The sequence below is a fragment of the Silurus aristotelis genome (genome assembly GCF_946808225.1).
Source record: "Silurus aristotelis genome assembly, chromosome: 12".
In the NCBI taxonomy this organism is placed as follows: domain Eukaryota; kingdom Metazoa; phylum Chordata; class Actinopteri; order Siluriformes; family Siluridae; genus Silurus; species Silurus aristotelis.
Window position 1 is genome coordinate 28,361,306 of NC_139585.1, and position 13,662 is coordinate 28,374,967.

The 13,662-nt window shown below is 36.6% G+C and overlaps 1 protein-coding gene across 1 annotated transcript; it reads left to right on the forward strand.

Annotated features, from left to right (window-relative positions):
* Positions 1 to 1,209: 1,209 nt before the first annotated feature.
* LOC310734756 (pancreatic secretory granule membrane major glycoprotein GP2-like) lies at positions 1,210 to 13,259 on the forward strand. Its single transcript, XM_083557176.1, has 9 exons — positions 1,210 to 1,290; positions 2,978 to 3,037; positions 5,998 to 6,048; positions 9,228 to 9,338; positions 9,580 to 9,764; positions 11,868 to 12,016; positions 12,412 to 12,672; positions 12,761 to 12,923; positions 13,012 to 13,259. Exons 2-9 carry the CDS (start codon positions 2,992 to 2,994, stop codon positions 13,024 to 13,026), a joined length of 981 nt encoding a protein of 326 aa, XP_083413302.1. The 5' UTR covers positions 1,210 to 1,290; positions 2,978 to 2,991; the 3' UTR covers positions 13,027 to 13,259.
* The last annotated feature ends 403 nt before the right edge of the window (positions 13,260 to 13,662 follow it).

A 13,662-nucleotide genomic window follows, 5' to 3' on the forward strand; every position in this document is an offset into this window, starting at 1 on the left:
GAAGGGAGCGCAGCAGTGGGGTGGTGTGGGAGAATATTTCTGCATTAAATTGCCCCCTGCTATAGAAAAATATCAGGATGTGATTTTAAACCATACCAGGACACAAAGGTATATTTCTATCAATTGGGGTGTGTTCTTTAAGAGGTACAAATAAGACGGTACAAAAATGTACCAATGTTCAGAGGTACATTGCTGTACCCCTGCAACAAAGCAATACTCTTTCAGTATGGTGTAAGGTTTAGAGGCCACTGGGGACCACTCTGCAAAGCTGGGGATGCTTCCACATCAACAGTCCAAAGCTCCATGAAGTTATTGTGCAACTAAAAAACTTTGAGGATGGATTTGGACTGTAATTAATATCAACATTCTACTACAATGGCTCAGGCCCACAGGTTGCATGAACTGTAATGAATAGACATTCGAGGTCATGAGGACGGGTTCCCTTCGGAGTCTGGTTCCTCTCAAGGCCATCTCAGGGAGTTTTTTCTTGCGACAATCACCACTGGCTCACTCAATAGGGATTAAGGAACAAACTTACAGGCACTCAGCTTACATGTTGTCTGTAAAGCTGCTTTGAGACAATGTCCATTGTTTAGAAACCTTATACAAATGAAAATGAACTGAATTGAATAGCAGAAGGAGGTTTCACTCCTGTCATCCAAGAACAAGTATTTGAAGCGATCATGGAAACAGACATACTCAAACTTAAAAGCTGAATATACCAGTCTTGCATACTTAGTGCCTAAGGACTTAAAATGAATGAAACGAATCACGTTTTGTTTTTTCCTCGTATGTCACACCTGTTTGCCCTTGATTATTTTTTTACAACTATGCTGTTTTCTTTTGATAATAACACGTCCCAATTATTCAAACTTAATTTATATCCGGCATTATAAAAAAAAGACAAATAAATTGTGTAATTTCTCTTTTTGTTGTACTGCAACATCACCCGCCTGCCAGTTTATTTGGTAAACCGGAACACCAACGGACTCATTCCATTATTTAATTCACTAATTATGCAGGAAAAAACATGGAATCTCAAAGCAGATAGACTACAGCAGAAGACCATGTTGGTTCTCAGGATCAGCAGGTTTGCAATTTAATGCCACCGCAACACAATACGGAGTCGGTATCAAAATGATGCAATCTTTTACTCCAAAAAAAAAAATGCATGGAATGCTAATTAGCACATCATGTTTGACAGCTGACGTGTCACATAGATTTTCTCCTCCCAGGTTTTCAGTTGCAATTGCGTTTTCTAAAGGCACAATACAGTCGGTCTAGAGCCTGGTAAGCCTTTTAACAATATATTTATTTGTTTAAATTTAGAACATTATTGAAATCATTGCCCATATATTGTATACAGTGTTAATTTTTAAAGCATGTTGTTTCTCGCTATTATGGATTAATGATCGCGGTAAAGTGCAATCGGAGATGGATGCCGTTCTAATGTTTTAAATAAGATCGACAGAAATATCTAAAACGTTAGCTAAATGCTAGTCAAAACACAGGCGAGGATCATGGATTAAGAGATAAACTGGGGAAACAATAACTGGATGGAAAGACAAGAAACAATATCTCGAATGGATTAACACAGGCAAAAAAAGCTTTGTAAAGCTCAGGAGGGTAAACATAACCTGATTGTTTCTTGGCAGAGAATCTGATAAATGAGTGTCACTTGAATAGTTTGTGTGGGTGTGAAAGAATGTTTGGTGATTATAAGTACGAAAGCAGGTGTGGTTTCTTGAAATTGCAGTCAGAAGCAGCCATGTTTGTTTGTCTACAGCGTGTTCCGGGAAGTAGCGTTTGTGGTCCTGACAATATGTGAATTAAATTTTGCTAAGAAATTATATACAGTTATACAACGTGTGTATTTTATATGCATCTAAAATATGTCATTTGTTGTGCACGCAACGAGGAACAAAGTAAATAAATGATAATTAAAGTAAAAAAAAAATAATACAAATACAAAATCAGGTCGGAATTCTTTTCCCAATTCAATGTGAAAAACAATACAAGAACCTGGATACCTTAATGTGTATCTTTTTTTGTGTGTTTAGAATGAACAAATCATGTAGAATGTACAAAAGTAATTATTATACAGCACCGTCAAAGAACTGATTCTAATGAACCCCTAAGATCAGCTGTTTCTATATAATCTTCATGAGTGTCTGACAGTGGTCCAGAAACACCTTACAGAGCATACAGTACATGATATCTCACTTCTTGAAGGTTATCCATCAAGAGAGGGGTATAAAAGAGTTTCTAACACATAAGATGAAGGAATATATCTAAAAGAGATTTTATTATAACATTGATTATAAAATTAAATGAGCTGCACAAATATTTGATGAGTACTGTGTAGCCCTCTAAGTATATCTGAGTCCTTAAAGAATTAATCAAAAAATATATATTATTAATTATTAAATTAAGTCGTAATAAATACATTTCAGCAGGTCAGCGACCCCAAAGCATAAATCCAAATTAAAGCCCTGAATCCGAGAAATAAATCTGCAGCGTGACTTGAATTTGATGGATGTCTTTGCATGAAAGAATGGGAAAATTTTGCCAAGTCAACCTAAATTCTTAGCCCGAAAAAGCCAAATAATAAAAGGTTAATAAATATTAGTTAGTGCTGCGCAAACTTATGCAACGCGATTTTTTTTATTACAAATCTTTTCACTAAAAAAGTTTCTAGTTGTTTTTTAATTGATTTTTATACATTGTGATGTGACAACGAGGGTAGAAAAATTGTGACCTGATTTCCATTGGTTTTTATAATATAATATATATAATATAAAATATATAATAAATGTTATGTATTGTAATTCACTTATTAAAAAAATAAATAAATGCATTGACACCACCATCAGAAACATATTTAAAATCCAAATGCATTTTTGTTACAATAATATTAAACAATAAAAATGTGTAGCTTTGTGTGCGTTCACGTGTGTTAATGTCTTTTTGATTGTAGATTTTCCGTTCCACATGGGATGTTCATATCTGTTGTGTATTCCTGCCCTGCTTTTAATGAGTAAGTCTTAATTAGTGAGGAACATTGCATAAGGAAGGTTTGAGGATAATAGAGGTTGGAAAGAGACACTTCCTCAGCCATGACACTAACAAACAGATTTAAACTTTTTCAGTATAATAGTGAGGGTGGTCATTGACAGCAACGTCATACATGAAGAACTTTCAAATGTTGTTCAGCAGTTAACCACGATTTAAGCTTCAGGACTGAGTGGACGTCTTGCAAAACTCTTAACACTTTTAGGCAGTACTGTTCAAGTACATTAACAATGTGTTCGGGTAATTCCTGCACTAGGATTTGTTCTCAGTGAGCTGAAAATTTTATTGTTTAAAAAAAACTGAGATGTAAAAAAATAACTGGGGACCAGAATGACTTTTGGTAATAAAAGATGCCTATGTTCTGGGCCACACAATAATATACAATATTGTTCTGAACAGAAATGTTTGTTACTAACTACTTTTTTGTGGACTTGGGATCAGTTTGTTGAGAATTGACATTTGACATTTCTTTGTTATATTAGTTAGTAATCAGACTTAGTTGCCCAGTGCATGTTAAAAGGGGCATATGTGCCAGGGTTACGATGTTTCTCTTTACCATATGTTGAAGGATTATTTAGGATTAACTTGTTCTCTTCTTTAATCTGCATAGTAGATGCTTTTACTTGTCAGATGTTCTGTATGCTGCAGTGCAGTGAAATTCTTTTTTTTTTTTTGCATATCTCAGCTTGTAAGAAAAATTAGGATCTGCTCCTGGACCAAAGATAAGTCTTGGCCCTTGCCTTGTTTAACACGCAGAAACGTGAGAACTTGTCTAGCAAAGACAGACTTTTCTTTGCTGGGCCATCAAGAGTTAGCAACAGATGAGCTAACCTTTCTCAATGGTGCATGAATTTGCCCATTGGGGCCCCTTATATGCCCCTTGTACATCTGTTATATGCCCCTATGCACCTTGTGGAGCAGGGTCATAGTTACATAGTTACCTAAATTCAGCAGTAGTACCTAAATGCCCATTCTGTACAAGGCAGGAGACAGTTGAAAACCTGTATGCTTTTCGGATCTGCCTGATCTATCTTGATACCTCGATAGAGTAAATTGTAAAATACTTGTCAATGAGGATGGCTCCACTTGGATAGACATTAAAGATTGACATGAAGGGTAATAACCAAGGATTGCAAATGCCATGAACGGGTTTGCATTCAATTCTCTATCAGTGAATAGTAATAACCTTAGTAATGATGGAACTACAATATCCGGGCTCACCCAAATGAGAAATAGTTTAACTTTATTAACACTTATACTTCTACATCTGGTTCCTCTTAAGTTTCCTTCCTTATATTGTCTTAGAGAATAATTTTCTTTCCACTACCACTTCTGGCTTTCCAAATTAGAGATAAACCTACAGAGGTAAAATTATAGGGACATGAATTGCATTATATTATAGGAATTATAGGGCTTACAAATTGCATTATTACAGCGAGTATTGACACGAAGTTAGCATTTACTTATCCTGTTAATTATTTTATTGTAAATACTGTACCAATAATAAAAAATAAACTGAACATACAGTTTAATATGATAAAAGTTTAAAAATAGTGTTTATTCCTTTTTTCAATTCAATTCAATTCATTTTTATTTGTATAGCACTTTTAACAATGAACATTGTCTCAAAGCAGCTTTACACAGATAATGCAGTGATTAAAAATGAATATGTTCTTTATGAGTAAGTTTGTCCCTGATGAGCAAGCCGGTGGCGACTGGCGACTGTGGCAAGGAAAAACTCCCCGAGATGGCATAAGGAAGAAATTTTGAGAGGAACCAGACCCAAGAGGGAACTCATCCTCATCTGGGTTACACCGAATGTCCATTTGTGGCGGGTATACAATGTTGCGGGGTGCAGTGATGATGATCAAAAGCGAAGTGTATTTCTGAGTCAGTGTAGGAGACTGTTGACATCAACTACAGTCCAATCCAGGCAGGCCTGGATGAAGTGGGAAGATCCACGGGGGGGAGAGGGGCAGGAACAGTGGTCACTGGAGCCTCAGGAGCATGTTTAACTCGACCGAGAGAGAGAGAGAGAGAGAGAGAGAGAGAGAGAGAAGAGGGTGACAGGAAGAGAAGGATATGGATTATTAAGTGTACCTATTGTTGCATGAGAGTTAAAGTCACTGTGCAGTTTGGACTCCGGCAAGACTCGCTATAGCAGCATAACTAAAAGGGAGAACCAGAAGGCAACACAGACATGAGGGATCTCTGGGATAAGAGACGGCCCACCACACCACCATCAACAAACCTGAGTGAACACGTGAATGTGAGGGGACGACAGCGTACAAATATCCCAGTTCACCAAACACTCTATATCAATGTTCCCTCCAGATCTGAGCCTTTACCTGAGAAAAAATCTACTGATTAAAGGCTTGACTGAATAAATATGTTTTCAACCTCGACTTGAACACTGAGACTGTGTCTGAGTCCCGAACACTGGTTGGAAGGCTGTTCCATAACTGCGGGGCTTTATAAGAGAAAGATCTGCCCCCTGCTGTAATCTTCATTATTGGAGGAACCAACAGATAGCCTGCACCTTTTGATCTAAGTAGGCGTGGAGGATCATACTGGTACAGAAGTTCACTCAGATACGGTGGTGCGAGACCATTAAGTGCTTTATATGTCAGTAGTAGAATTTTATAATCAATGCGAGATTTAATTGGGAGCAGTGTACACTGATTAATACAGGGGTGATGTGGTCATATTTCCTAGATCTAGTGAGGACTCTTGCTGCTGCATTCTGAACTAACTGAAGCTTATTTATGCACCTACTCGCACACCCAGACAGTAAAGCGTTACAATATTCTAATCTAGAAGTAACAAAAGCATGAACTAGTTTTTCTGCATCCTGTAACGACATCATATTTCTAATTTTAGCTTTTTCTGTCCTTCTTTCTCTTTGTTCATCTTGCTTGATATTAGGTGGGGTAGCAGTACGACCAACTACACATACAGTATTAGCAGCACTACCAGGTAACATGTACTTAACAGTGTGGGTATTGGTGTAACACTACAGGTATCCACCCAATATTCTGTCTTTCTACTTACCTAACAAATAAAAAAAAAACCACACAAATTATTTTTTGAACAATGTGGAAAAACATTGGTGCTTTTGGTCAATGTAGTTAGCTAGAAGAAGTCTTTATTTATCAAATATTCTTTACAGTACAATGACGTTCTTTTCTTTGCATACTGTAGTGTAGCTTGTAAAGTCAGAGCAAAGGGTCAGCCTTTACATTGCACTCCTTGAGCAGAAAGTGTTAAGCAAATATGAGCTTAGGAGTGTTGTGGCTTCAAGCCTTGACCATCTGAACAGTAACTTATAGCCTTAACTGGTGAGCCACCACTGTTCCAGCTAAAGTCCTTCGGCAGATATGGATGCAAATGCAGGTGAACAAAGGCTGCATTAAATACATCATTATTTCATCAACTGGTCCAAATCACAGAGCGATACCCTTCATGGGTGAAATTAAAGTCTTTATTTGTTGGACTCCCTTTACTGTCTTAAATGTTGAGGTGCTCAGAAGAGGTGGAAGGAATATTCTTTGTGAGGATTACCAACTTTAGTCATGCAATGCAGAATGATGAGACTATGTACCATAAATGTAAAAAAAAAACTCAGTAAGGAAAGAGAAAAGGATTTGTACCGATTGGCCAGGCAGAGGGACCAAGATGGGAAAGATGTGCTACAAGTTAGAGCAATAAAGGCTGGACATGTGTTGACTAGTGAGGAAAGTGTGTTGAGAAGGTGGAGGGAGTATTTTGAGCAGCTGATAAATGAGGAAAATGAGAGAGAGAGAAGGTGGAGATGGTGAAGCAGGAAGTGGTTAGGATTAGTAAGGAGGAAGTGAGCACAGTGATTAAGAGGATGAAGAGTGGAAAGTTGGAACAGATGACATACCGGTAGAAGTGTGGAGATGTTTAGGAGAGATGGCAGTGGATTTTGGAAGGTGAGAGGATGCCTGAGGAATGGAGAAGGAGTGTGCTGGTACCGATCTTTAAGAATAGGGGAGATGTGCAGACCTGCAGTAACTACAGGGGAATTAAGTTGATCAGTCACACCATAAAGTTATAGGAAAGAGTAGCGGAAGCCAGGCTGAGAGAAGAGGTGACCATCTGTGACTGACAGTATGGTTTCATGCCCGAGGAAGAGCACCACAGATGAATTATTTGCTTTGAGAATGTTGATGAAGTATAGAAAAGGTCAGGAGTTGCATTGTGTGTTTGTGGATTTAGAGAAAGTGTACGACAGGGTGGAGAGAGGAGTTGTGGTATTGTATGAGGAAGTCTGGTGTCAGGGAAGTATGTAAGGTAGGTGCAGGACATGTATGAGGACAGTGTGACAGCAGTGTGCAGTAGGAACGACAGAGTGGTTCAAGGTGGAGGTGGGACTGCATCAAGGATTAGCTCTGAGCCCTTTCCTGTTTGCAGTGGTGATGGACAAGTTGACAGACAAGGAGTCTCCGTGGACTGTGATGTTTGCGGATGATATTGTTATTTGTGGTGAGAGGAGGGAGCAGGTTGAGAAGAGCCTGGAGAGGTGGAGGCACATGCTGGAGAGAAGGAGAATGAAAGTCAGTAAGAGTAAGACAGAGTACATGTGTGTTAATGAGAGGGAGGGCAGTGAAGTGGTGCGGTTGCAGGGAAAAGAGGTGGAGAAGGTGGAGGAGTTCAGGTACCTGGGGTCAACAGTGTAAAGTAATGGAGAGTGTGTTAGAGAAGTGAAGAAAATAGTGCAGGCAGAGTGGAGTGGGTGGAGAAGAGTGATAGCATTAGTGATTTGTGATAGAAGAGTATCTGTGAGAGTGAAAGGAAAAGTTTATTGGACTGTGGTGAGACTTGCGTGGTTGTATTGTTTAGAGACTGTGGCATTGAGTAAAAGACAGGAGGTGGAACTGAAGGTAACAGAGCTGAAGATGTTGAGGTTTTCATTGGAAGTAATGAGGATGGCAGGATTGGAAATTAATTTATTAGAGTGACAGCGCATGTAGGACGTTTTGGGGACAAAGTGAGAGAGGTGAGATTGAGATAGTTTGGACATGTGCAGAGGAAGGACATGGTGTATATCAGTAGGAGAATGCTGAGGATGGAGCCACCAGGAAGGAGGAAAAGAGAAGACCAAGGAGGAGGTTTATGGATTTGGAGGGAAGACATGCAGGTGGTTAATTTGAAAGAGGCAGATGTAGAGGACAGATTAGTATGGAGACGAATAATTCACTGTAGTAACCCCTAAAGGGAGCAGCCAAAAGAAGAAGAAGATAAGTCTGGTAAATCTGGTAAAAAAATATAATGGTAAATCTGTGAACACACGATGCCACCAAAACTTGCCTGGGAAAAATTGTTGGGTTCACTGAGTGCTGATTTTGAAGTTAAATAGGAGACTGCTTTGGTGCTCTTACATTTACAACATTTAGCAGATGCCCTTTTCCACAGTGACTTACATTGATCTGATTCATACAACCGAGCAGCTACAGGGTTCAGGGTCTTACGCAGAGGCACAGGAGTAGAGGTGAGGCTGGGATTTAAACTCATGACCTTTGGATCCAAACTTCAATGCCTTAACCACTAAGCTTCCACCTCCCCACCTGTTCTTTGCTAAAAGGAAGATAAAGATGAAAGTGCTACGATAAGAAGGAAGTCTTCTGAGAAATGTTTTGCTGAGAAAGAGATCCAGAAAGGGTGCGCCAGTGGAAGAAGCAAAGAAACGACTATCTAAAGGAATTTCTTAACCCATTCTTTCTCAAGACAGTGACTTTTTCCTCCAACACTTTTTACTATTGCTGCTTGAAGTGGCTGGGATGACAGTATGCATGTCCAAATTTAAGGCCAATTTTGAAAAAAGAATTAAAACATTTATTGTGTTGAGTAAAAATTGTATCATATGTTGAAAAATTAAGCTTTACATCTTTTCACCCAATTGATACACATTGTGGTTTTTTCAATAAGATGGCAAGCTGAGAGAGAGGCTGATAAGAAAATGACGGTTTTATTGCTGCATGCAAAAAATCTAAATGAGAACTTATAACATATAACATGTTTTTATAAATGTTCTATAGCATTAAGTGTAATCTTATAAAAGTATTGTATTTGCCCCAGTTTGCTAACATTACCATTGTGGAATTATGTCTTATATTGCTTGTCTTTCTTTGTAGTACCCTGTCAGGTCCTGAACTGCACTCAGGATGAAATCTGTGGGACAGTAAATGGAGTTTATGGCTGTGTCTGTGGAACCAATAATTCAAGGCCCAACCCAAACATTTATGGTAGATCTTTCTTGTTCCCATTGCAGTTGTTTTCTCCTACACGTTAGTGGAGCTTGCTAACTTACATACTATGTACAATGCCTAAATGCCTTCTGCAGATTTTGTACATTGAATGGATACCTCGACATCCTAGTTTTTTTTAAGCTAACAGAACTTTAAAAGATATTACAGCTTTTATTGTATGAATTAATTACATGGTTTTCTGACTTTGAAAAAAAAAAAAAACACTTTTTCCCCTCAGATGCCATTGAAACATGTTCAGCAAGTACTGGAACACTGTCTCTGTCTCGCTGTCAACTCTTTGAAGCTGGATATTCTGAAGATGTACTTCACCTTAATAACCAAAGTTGCAAAGGGAAGGTCAAAAATGACAGACTGGTGTTTGACTTTGACACAAATAGCAACATGTGTGGCTCAACTCTAGAGGTACAAAGTTTTCCTGAAACTTGCATACTTTCCATATAATACTACTACTACTACTACTACTACTACTACTACTACTAATAATAATAATAATATTTATTCATTTATTTATTTATTTATTTATTTATTTATTTATTTATTTATTTATTTATTTATTTATTTATTTTTCTATACAGTTGTCTCTAATGAAAATTATTTTAAATGTTAAAAGTTGTAACTGGCATAACCCCTGTATGTTTCTTTTATTAATATAAGACCATTGTAGATTGATAATAATAATAATAATAATAATAATAATAATAATAATAATAATAATAATAATAATAATAATTATTATTATTATTATTATTATTATTACTATTAAGTTAGAGTTTCTTCAGCAAAACCATTTGGTTAAACATTTCAAATTGCATTAAAATACAATATTCATAAATTAAATACAATACATACAATAAATCATTTCATAATTTTTTTGGTTTAAATGCAGTTGTTAGGAAGCTGTTGAGGGCACACACATTGTAAATGTTGCATTATACCAAAGTGTATTAAATGAAAATGAAAGTTTCCATGGGTCCTTTCATTTATAGTTTTAAAATATTTTTAAAAAGACAAACAAATAAATAAAAAACATTACTCCACTTCATTACTAAATTAAATTTCTTTACTAAGGCAAGTTTTTAAAGTTTTTAATTTTTAAATTTTTCTATGTTTTTTACATTGAAACTTTATTTTTTTGCCAAGAAAACTAGAAAATTTCAGTTAGTTTAGTCAACAGCTGAAAATAAAGAAAGCTAACATTTTCTTAGTAACCAAAAAAATCAAGTTAGCTTAATTAGTCGAGTTAATATACTGTATAATATACTATATGAATGTTTACTAATTTTACTTAGGATTTTATAGTATGACTATTGTATTAATTCGATGTAAATTTATTTTGTTCCACAAACAACAACAAATTTCAACATCATAGTAAAAAAAATGAGCAACTTTTACAAACACAAGTGACCCAATTATCTGTTAAACATTATGAAAAAAAATGAATAATGTAATCAAATCATGATATGTAAACAACTAAGCTATAAGCAATACAGCCAAATGATTGCAATTGTGATATTTCCAAATTGGGCTGCAGCCGACAAAATAGGTATATTATGTAGGTGAGATTTTGTTTGTTTGCTTCTCAGTTTACTTCTTGAAGTTCATTAGACTAAAAGTCAGCTCAAAAATTTAACACAAACATAATGGTAAATTAGAAATGGAGATCTGTGTCAGTGGTATTTCTTTCCTTTTTCTTCCTGTTCTCATATTAAGCCAAATCAAAAGACTGATACAAACTGTCACAGCACGTATACGCTGTATGTACTGTTTGTGTGAACTGAAAGTGCTTTAATCTGATCTACAATATGTGATCAGTAATCCAATGAGTGTGGGCATGAAAGTCTGGGGGTTGTAGTCCTCACTGGTCACTTTGTTAGCTGCACTGAATGGGAAGTGGTGCCAAACTTCTTCTTCTTTCAGCTTCTTCCATTAGTCGTCGCCACAGCGGATCATCCGTCTTCATACCCCCCTGTCCTCTACATCTGCCTCTTTCAACCCAACTACCAGCATGTCTTCCCTCACCACATCCATAAACTGCCTCCTTGGCCTTCCACTTTTCCTCCTTCCTGGTGGCTCCATCCTCAGCATTCTCCTACTGATATACCCCATGTCCCTCCTCTGCACATGTCCAAACCATCTCAATCTCACCTTCCTCACCGTGTCTCCAAAACGACCTACATGCGCTGTCCCTCTAATAAACTCATTTCTAATCCTGTCCATCGTCGTCACTCCCAATGAAAACCTTAACATCTTCAGCCCTGCTACCTCCAGCTCCACCTCCTGTCTTTTACTCAATGCCACTGTCTCTAAACCATACAACATCGCAGGTCTCACCACAGTCCTATAATCCAGGTTAAACTGAATCTTAATGCTTTATGAGTCTACATGCAATTTACAGTATAGTGCATTGCAGTAGTCAAGTGAAAATTTCGGATTAGATTAATAAAGATTGAAATGAGGGAATCATTCAATACCAAAACTTAATCATTTAAAATGATTTCTCTTTAGAAAAACAGCACACACATCACCTTCAGAAATAATGTTGGGACGACTGATGGGATGGGTGTGATTAGCCATGTCAGTGGGCTCAACATCGCCTTTTCCTGCGTGTACCCACTCATGCAGAGAATCTCCTTGTCCCTAGGTATTGAAGAAAGGTAAAAATCTTGCCGAACCAATTTCTCAATTATTTAGTTAAAATATTATATTGTTTTATACAGTGTTTACCCTTTGAAATTGTAGAACTTGCTTTCACAATACATTCTGTATGGCTGTATATTTATCTATTATAATCACATTTAATAAGCTTTTTTATTTATTTATTTATTTTTACGTGACTATTTTAATAAATAGAAAATGTATAAGTGTGAATAAAAAAAATTATACTTATTATTATCAAAAACAGAAGTAAGTTAAATATTTGTTTTGTTATTTTATTATTAATATTTTATTGTTAGAGCTATCTTTTTTAAATATTAGGAGTTGCTTTTTTTAACAATGAAAGTTTTCTCTTTTTCTTTTTCTCAATAATATTTATTATTCATGTTCACAGTGTAATCAGCAAGGAACTGTCTTCTGTGGGCTTTTATCAAATCAGCATGATTCCATATATTGATTCTCATTTTCTGCATCCATACTCTGGCAATGTGAGCCTGGAAGTGAACCAGCTGATGTATATATTTATGGAAGTAAATCAGTTTAACAACAATCAGACAATCAACAACAGTCAGATCGCTCTTGTGTTGGACAACTGCTGGGCCACCCCCATCGACCAGATTGACTCCAACATCCGCTGGAACTTGATCATTAATAGGTAAAAGGAAAGCGTGACCATGTTGAGCTCAGATGTGAAGTTAAGTTGACTTCTGTGTATGCGATAATCCATTTCTTGCTATCTTTAGTTGCCCGAACCCTGCTGATGGCACAGTGGCGGTGTTGCAGAACGGTGTCTCCACATCCAGTCGCTTCTCATTCAGAATTTTTACATTCACCGGCTTGTCCAACATCATCTACTTGCACTGCCAGGTCCATCTCTGTCTGCGGGACTCAGGAAACTGCACACTGGTAACTTTTACATAAATAAGTAAAGCAAAAAAATTTAGATTTTCTGACATTTGCATTCATCTCATTTTTCCCCTCATTTCACCCTTAGCCCTGCATTGGATGACCTTAAAGAAGACAGTGTGATGTAGATTTCCATGACTTGTCTGCCAGGGTCATGAATTTCTGATTTCTTTGCTTGAAACTTAAAGTGCTACGATCTTTATTGTGTGTATATATAATCATAGTTTGAACTATGAATTGAATAGTTGTAACATATAACTTTTGTTCATTCTTCTCCGAAAATATTTTTCAGGTGTCTTGTGATTATTATGGAATAAATGTTGCTTAAACAATAAACTAATGTTGCCTGAAACAATATTTACTTTCCCATCACATTCGTTATAAATATAACATTGATGGACTGATGATTGAAAAATTTACTTATATACCACTGTGGTCTAGCAAAAAAAAAAGTAGGAATAGTCTATGAAAGAAGGATTTGCATATTACCTAAACTAACAGAAACAAATAAAATTCAATTGAGTTTAATATAATTCAATGACATTTTATTTCTATAGCATTTTTAACAATGGACATTGTCCCAAAGCAGCTTTACAGAAATAAATCGATTATAAATATTAATTTCAGCTTTAGAAATTAGTCCCTATAAGTTTATCTCCAATGACTGAACCAGAGGTGACAATGGCAAGGAAGAAACAATAAGAAATACCAGAATCAAAAGGCACCCCATCCACATCTG